At 30.6% G+C, this 8,327-nt stretch overlaps 1 protein-coding gene across 1 annotated transcript; it reads left to right on the forward strand.

Moving 5' to 3' along the window:
- Positions 1 to 3,121: 3,121 nt before the first annotated feature.
- LOC131621065 (cold and drought-regulated protein CORA-like) lies at positions 3,122 to 4,043 on the forward strand. Its single transcript, XM_058892271.1, has 3 exons — positions 3,122 to 3,301; positions 3,394 to 3,516; positions 3,663 to 4,043. The coding sequence occupies exons 1-3, from the start codon at positions 3,190 to 3,192 to the stop codon at positions 3,872 to 3,874; spliced, it is 447 nt and encodes a 148-aa protein (XP_058748254.1). The 5' UTR covers positions 3,122 to 3,189; the 3' UTR covers positions 3,875 to 4,043.
- The last annotated feature ends 4,284 nt before the right edge of the window (positions 4,044 to 8,327 follow it).

Below are 8,327 nucleotides of genomic sequence, written 5' to 3' on the forward strand. Positions count from 1 at the left end.
TATTATATATATATATATATATATATATATATATATATATATATATATATATATATATATATATATATATATATATATATATATATATATATATATATATTGAGAACTAAAAAAAACTTTATCAAAAGCATAATTAATTTTATATAGTTTTGATTTTCGTTTAAGACTATTAATACTATTTTTATTATTTATCTCGGTTTTGTTGTCCTCGGTTTGAAATTATTTTCTTAAAAAAATATACCGACATTGCTTATGTGTTGTTGAGATTCGCATGTATAAAGTTGGGAAATCGTCCAAGTTCAACATACACGTCACTTTAGCCAAATTATCAATCTTAGATTTTCTTTTTCCGTACTCAATCATCAATCTTTGTTAGATCGCGTTTAATGATATAATAAAAGGCCAACGTGGCGCGCTTCATGAAAAAAATAGAAAAGGCCTCTTCTACTATTCATCTCTAACAATTTAAGAGAATTTTTCACTCCACTCTTTAGATCTCTCAGCACAACTGATTTATTAAAATTGTCCTTCCACTTTCATAGATTTACTTTTGAAAGTACTCTTTCTTTTTAAAAAAATTTGATTTTTTCCGTAGGTACATATACGGAAGCGTTAAAAAATAGTGAAATTTTTCGTAGTTATATCTATAGAAGGTTTTGAAAATAGAGTATTCCGTATATGTATCTACAGAACATTCTGTTATATTTTCAAATCAACTACATTTCACTCTCAAATTCCAATTTTTTTAACAAAAATGAAACATCAAATTATAGTAAATCAAAGTAATTGGAAAACCTCATTTACACTACTGTGATTTACTATAATTTGATGTTTCATTTTTGTTATAAAAATTGTGTTTTTGAATGAAATGTAATTGATTTAAAATATAACAGAATATTACGTAGGTACATCTACAGAACACTCTATTTTGAAATCCTTGCGTAGACATAACTATGGAAGATTGTATGAACTTGGGATTTTCCCAATTAATTGAGAAAATCCCAAATTTCACTATGTTTTTAATACATCCGTAGATGCATTTATGTAAAAAACCAAATGTTTTTAAAAAGCACTTTCGGAGGTACATTTACGGAAGCAGGAACATAAATAAAATTTTGTTAGGTGATTAAGAAATTCAAGGGATCTATTAACAAATTCTCCAATTTAATTATATGAATTTCCTAAATTCCTTTCATAATTGTGCTTTTTTAATAAATTATTTATAATAAATAAAATGATGTTTATGTAATTAAATAATGTTTATTTTTTTATTTATAACTCTGATTAAAATATCACATGTATCATTCATTTTAATTTTTTATTAATTAAATTACAATTAAATATTACATATATTCATTTCACTCTCTTATTTCAAATTTCAAATTTCTTTCAAATTTTTTTTTACACTTTTTCTCTTTCAATTTTAATTTTTGTCTTTCAATTTAATTATTTTTACTAAAAATATTAATAATATATTTTTTAAAATTAATAAAATTAAAATTTTATATAACTTAGAGTTCACTACTATAAACATAATATCTATTTTATTTTAATCAACCATTAATTAAAAAGACAAAATCTTTATTTTTAAATATTAATTTTTTTTCTCCATCTCATGTTTTTTTTTTGTATAATCATTTAATACAATTAAATTTTTATAATTATTGTTTATTTTACAATTAAGTAAATCATTTCAAATTTTGTATTTATATATAAATACATTTTATATCGTATAAAATAATTTTTTTATCTCACGGGTCATTGTTAGCACAATGTCCATTTTATTTTAATCAACAATTTGCCTTGACTTAAAATACAAAATCCTTATCTTAAAATATCAAAAATTTACTTTTTTTTTTTTGTCTTTCTTGATCTCACAAGTCATATTTTTTTTTCTTTTTACATTATCATTTAATATAATTTAGTTTATATAATTAATTTTAATTTTAAAATCAAAGAACTAATTTCAAATTTACGTTTTATGTAAATAAATTTTATGTTGTATCAAATAAACTTTCTATTTCACGGGTCACTATTAACACAATAAATATTATTTAAATCAATAATTATTTTAATTAAAAGATAAAATTCTTATTTTTAAATATTAAAGAGAATTTTTCTCACGAGTCCTTTTTTTCTCTTTGTATTTTAATACAATTGATTTTATGTAATTATTATAAATTTTAAAATTAGTAGTTAATTTTAAATTTAAATAAATTTCTAAATATATTTTATATCGTATCAAATAAATTTACTCGTGCGACCGCACGAGTATCTGTCTAGTGGGATAAATAAAAATCCACTTCTTAATCATCCAACAAAACTATCTGTCTTTATGCCTTAACTATAATAATGAACTACTTTTATTGATAATAGCATTAATTTGGAACAAAATATTTTATTTATTTACAATTAAATCAATTTTATTTTAATAAATTTCAATTTTTTTACCATGGGTAGACGAGATTACTCAATTCATTGTATCTCTTAGTTAAATTAAATGGATGTATATTGTTAATCTAAGATTCAATTCTTAAAAGCTTAAACAACTAGAACTGAGAGAGAGATTAAGCTTTCTCTTTCTCACTTTCACTCTCCTTTTGTGCTCATATCTCTCACCTTAACATTGAATATTTTTAACACTGTTTTTCAAACAATGCAATACAATCCACCGCATTACGCATTGCAACAACTGTAATGTAATAAAAATTCATGTTGCCACAACTGTAATTGTATTCGTGATTACAACCGTGATTTAAAATCATACCGAAAACCAATTTCATATTAATTAAATGATAATTCACGTACAATATAATTCCATAACAGAGTTGCTAAAATTTACTTATATTTAAATTTACAAAGCATAATAAAATTCTAGTTTAAATTCGAGGGCCAGGTGGAGTTTCTCGTCCATACAATAAAGTATCTACTCTTTCAAAACTGTCATTTTCTGCAATTAAAGAAAAACAAGTAGACAAAAAACAGCACAGCTTCATCTTAGGCCCTTCCATCTTTACTAGTTTTAAAGATAAGGTTGATTAATACACACTAGCTACCATTCCAACTACCATGTGAAGGTTCCGTCTTGATTCCTCCTTCCTTCCACTATATATAGACCACACTTTCTTACTATTTTTCTCATCCTTCACTACTAAATATCACATTTCAATTGATCTTAAGTTGAGTACAATGGATTCCAAAAGAGCAATCCTCGTCCTTGGCCTATTGGCCATGGTTCTTCTCATTTCATCAGAAGTATCAGCCAGAGACTTAACCGAGACTTCCACTAATACCGAAGAGGGTGAGCTAGCTATACATTATTTTTCTTAATTTGAGCTTAAAATATAATTTTTTCAGAGCACAATATATATGAACACACGGTTGTATTTGCAGTAAATGATGCCAAATATGGTGGTGGACACTATCATGGTGGTGGTAGTCACTATGGTGGTGGTGGACATGGTGGACACCATGGTGGTGGTGGACATGGGGGACATGGTGGTGCTTCCGGCAATGGTAACTGATTATATCACATTCTTAATAAGTAATAAATTTAAAGAATAAATAATGTTGGATGTTGAACAAAAGAGTTATAGATACACATCATTTCTTTTTTGTCTTGCCAATATATGTATATAAACAGTACACGGTTGTATTTGCAGAGGTTGTTGAAACAAATGATGTAAATGATGCCAAATATGGACACTATGGTGGTGGCGGTAGTCACTATGGTGGTGGCGGTAGTCACTATGGTGGAGGTGGTAGTCACTACGGTGGTGGTGGTAGTCACTATGGTGGTGGTGGACATGGTGGACACTATGGTGGTGGTGGAGGACATGGTGGACATGGTGGTGCTTCCGACAATGGAAACTGATGATACAATCATACATGATGCACATTCAAAGTAATAAGTTTCATGAGAATGAATAATGTTTTGTGTTAAATAAAATCTTTTGTGGTTATGTATTATCTATGTATATGTTCGAATCAATATGGTGAATGTGTTATCATTTGTAATATATCAAATATCATCGTTGTTTCTACTTTGTCTCCTTTGTCTCCAATCAATTGGCCGAATAATAGACAGAACATGCCATGAATAGTTCATAATCGTACAATCTTTTAGGAAAGAAAAGGCATGTACAAGTCATAAACATAATCAAGAAAATGAACGTCACCATTTTAAGTGCATCTTCTCTAACATGGACATAAATAAGAAGAAAAAAATATCATCCGACCCTCCAACGGAACATTAAATTTACAAAAAAAAAAATTTGATGAAATAAATTCTTCAAGAAAAATATGGGCATATTCAATATAACTAATGAAAAAATTACACAATTAAAAATTTTTAATTTTCAAATTTAACAGAAAAATAAATAGTATTTAATTTATCAAAAATAATTAACACTTACTTTAAGAAGTTTCACCTATATTTAAGGTAACAATAGATAAAAAAAAAAGTTAACATTGAAAGGATGATAATGAATATTGATTTGAAATCACATGGCATTTGGCACAAATCTTGCCTAAATACTTGTCAATAGAAGTATGATATGAATATTGATTTGAAATCAAAAAACAAAATTCATTAATAAGATATATAAATTATTATTATTGTTAGATTATATCATTATTATTATTATTATTATTATTATCTTTATAATTTAATAAAATATTTATTTCTAAATTGTGTTCAGTTTTACGTCTATATTGGCATCTATTTTATGTCTTAATAAATATTTATATTTCAATTAACAATATATTTAATTTTTTAAACTATTTAAATACTAAAATATTTAATTGTATATTAACTTAGAGAATATGTACTTATTTACCTAGCATAAAAAATAAAAAATTAATTTGAAATTTTAGATAAAATAAAAATTTAACCCAAAATTTCATGCTAACAATATAAAAACAGCATAAAACTTTTAATTAACATGCATATTTTTCATTATCAATATAAAATTTTTACTCAAACATGCGATGTAAATAACTAAAATATAAACATAAGATTTTTACACTAAAATGTATTTTGTTTCATTCATAAAACACATACATACAAATTTTTTATTACCAATTAAAAAAAATCTAAAACAACCCATGTCCAATTACATAAATGAAAAAATATTGTAAAATATGTACCTGTAATGAAAACCGTGAAGAAACTTAAGTTGAGACCTAAAATAAATTTGAAAAATGAAGAGAAAAGGAGAAAGTGGGAGCTATTGAAGAGTAATTCAATATTCAGAAGATGAGTATCAAAAGTTCTGATGTGGGCTGATCTTCTGATGGTTACTCAGAAGATAGTGTTGACCAGAAGTTCTACCTTCCGGGTCCTGATAGTTTAGCATTTAGTTAGTAAGGGTACTTTAGTATTTTGTAGTATTGTACTGTTTGTACTTTAAACTTGTTCACTAAGTTTAGTCTGTTAGGGTTTAGGTGGCAATTTTTTCTTTTGTATAAATAGCCTTGTAGTAGCTATCATTTATTATCAACGCAAGTAGAATATACAATATTATTCTCTCATTAATCTTTGCGCCGTTATTCCTTTTGTTTATTCTCTTTGTCACCATCATTATTCATTGTGCACCAACAATTGGTATCTAGAGCTCCGGTTCCAAACACAAAGAAACACGAGTGAACGTGAGTTTGTGTGACTGTGTGATTGATTTTGTTTCAGGGAAACAAAGTTGTAATTGAATCACATTTTTCTTGGTTGTTTGTGGGTTGGGAAACACTGTGTGAGTGTGAGTGAAATTTGTTTTTGTCTGCACAAGTTTAAAGATGAGTGGAAGCAATTTGAATACCAAACTTCCAGTTCTTGATGGTAAAAACTGGAATAGATGGATGATTCAAATGCGTGTATTATTTGGTGCTCAAGATGTTCTAGATCTTGTCACTGGAGGATATGTTCCGGTTGCAGCGGATGCAACGGAAGAACAAAGAGAAGCGCAGAGAGAGACGAAGAAGAGAAATAAAAAGGCGTTGTTCTTCATCCATCAGTGTGTGGATGTGAATGTGTTTGAGAAGATTGCTGATTCTATGACGTCAAAGGAGGCGTGGGATATACTGGTCAGGTGTTACGGTGGTGATGTATCAGTGAAGAAGGTGAAGCTTCAATCCCTGAGAAAGCAATATGAGAATCTCAACATGAAGAACAATGAGAAAGTCTCTGAGTATATCTCTAGAGTGATTTTGATCACTAATGAGATGAAGGCTTATGGAGAAACCCTTTCTGAACAAGTAATCATAGAGAAGATATTGAGGTCACTTACTCCTCAATTTGATTATATTGTTGTATCTATTGAATATTCTAAAATCTGGAAACCATGAGAATAGAAGAGTTGCAAAGCAGTTTAGAAGCACAAGAGTTGCGTCTGACTGAGAGAACTTCTGAGAGAGAAGTTGAGCAAGCTCTTAAGGCTTCTTTTGTCAAGAAGGACCAGAAGCATAGACGTGGTGATAGATTCCAGAAGGAAGCCTCAACTTCTGATGAGAAGAGATATCAGAAGGGAAAGGATAAGAAGAAAGTTCAATGTTACTGTTGCAAACAATTTGGCCATTTTGCTAGAGACTGTTTGGCAAACAAAGGAATGAGATCAGAAGAAGCAAATATAGCTAGAGGAAGGCTCAGAAGGTGATAGTAAGTTGTGGCATAAGAGGTTGGGGCATCTGAACTATAGAAGCCTGGGGCCTCTAAGTTCTAAGAAGCTCGTACGTGGCATTCCAAAGATTGTGAAGCCTGAGAAGTCATGTGAGGTATGCATGAAAGGCAAACAACCCAGATTGCCATTTGTATCAAAAGTTGCTTCAAGAGCAAAGCATGCTATGGGAGTAGTGCACTCTCATGTGTGTGGACCATTTCCAGAACCTTCACTTGGAGGAAATAGGTATTTTGTGTCTTTTGTGGATGAGTTTACAAGAATGACATGGGTAACACTTATCAAGTTTAAGACTGATGTGTTCACAGAATTCCAAAAGTTCAAGGTGAAGGCTGAGAAGCAGAGGGGTCAGAAGATAAAGATTCTCAGAACGGATGGTGGAGGTGAGTATAACTCTACAGAATTCCAGAAGTTCTGTGATGATAATAGAATTGAGCATGAGGTTACTGCTCCTTATACTCCTCAACACAATGGTCTTGCTGAACGTAGAAACCGTACTTTGCTTGATATGACGAGAAGTATGCTAAAAGAGAATAAGCTTCCTCATAATCTATGGGGAGAAGCTGTTGCTACTGCAGCATATGTGCTTAACAGGTGTCCAACGAAGAGGCTGAAGGAAATTATTCCTTTAGAGAAGTGGACTAAGGAGAAGCAAAGTGTTAGTCATCTGAAGGTTTTTGGTTCTGTGTGTTACAAACACGTTCCAGAAGCTAGAAGGAAGAAGCTGGATGATAGGAGCAAAGTGTTGTTATTGGTGGGGTACCACAATACAGGTGCATACAAGCTCTATTGTCCAGAGACTAACAAAGTTGAAGTCAGTAGAGACGCCATTGTGAAAGAATCAGAAGTTTGGAATTGGAGAGAGTCTCAACCAACTTCTGATGTAGAGATAACTTTTGAAGAAGAGTTAGAGTCAGAAGATGAAGAATCTTCTGAAGATGAGTCAGATGGTGAATTTAATTCTGATCCAGATTCTGATGATGATCCAGAGTCTGGTGGTAGTCATGATTCTGGAAGGGAAAACTCTGAAGACATAGATTTTGGAGGACAAGCTTCTAGAGATGATCATGAAGGTGGTGATTCTGGAGGTGGTGACTCTGGAGTAGCTGACTCTGAAGTAGCTCAGCGACCACAAAGAGTCAGAACTATACCAAGAAGGTTTGCAGATTTTGACATGTTGCAAGACACAGAAGTTGACTCAGAAGGAAAGGTCATTCAGTGTGCCATGTTAGTAGACTCTGAACCAATGAGTATAGAAGAAGCACTCAAGAAGAAGCTATGGCTGAATGCCATGAAAGAAGAACTTGAGGCTATATAAAGAAACAAGACTTGGAAGCTGACAAAACTTCCAAAGAAGAAGAAAACCATCAGCGTCAGATGGGTTTTCAAGGTAAAGCTGAAGCCAGATGGATCAGTTGGTAAACACAAAGCGAGGCTAGTGGCAAGAGGTTTTCTTCAGAAACCTGGGCTAGATTACTTTGAGGTGTTTGCTCCTGTAGCTTGACATGAAACAATCAGATTGGTGATTGCGTTAGCTGCAAACAGAGGTTGGTCCTTGATGCATCTGGATGTAAAGTCTGCATTTCTGAACGGTCCATTACAAGAGGAGGTATACATGTCACAAATTACATAAAGCTCTGTATGGATTGAAGCAAGCAC

Source organism: Vicia villosa, linkage group LG7 (genome assembly GCF_029867415.1).
Source record: "Vicia villosa cultivar HV-30 ecotype Madison, WI linkage group LG7, Vvil1.0, whole genome shotgun sequence".
NCBI lineage: Eukaryota > Viridiplantae > Streptophyta > Magnoliopsida > Fabales > Fabaceae > Vicia > Vicia villosa.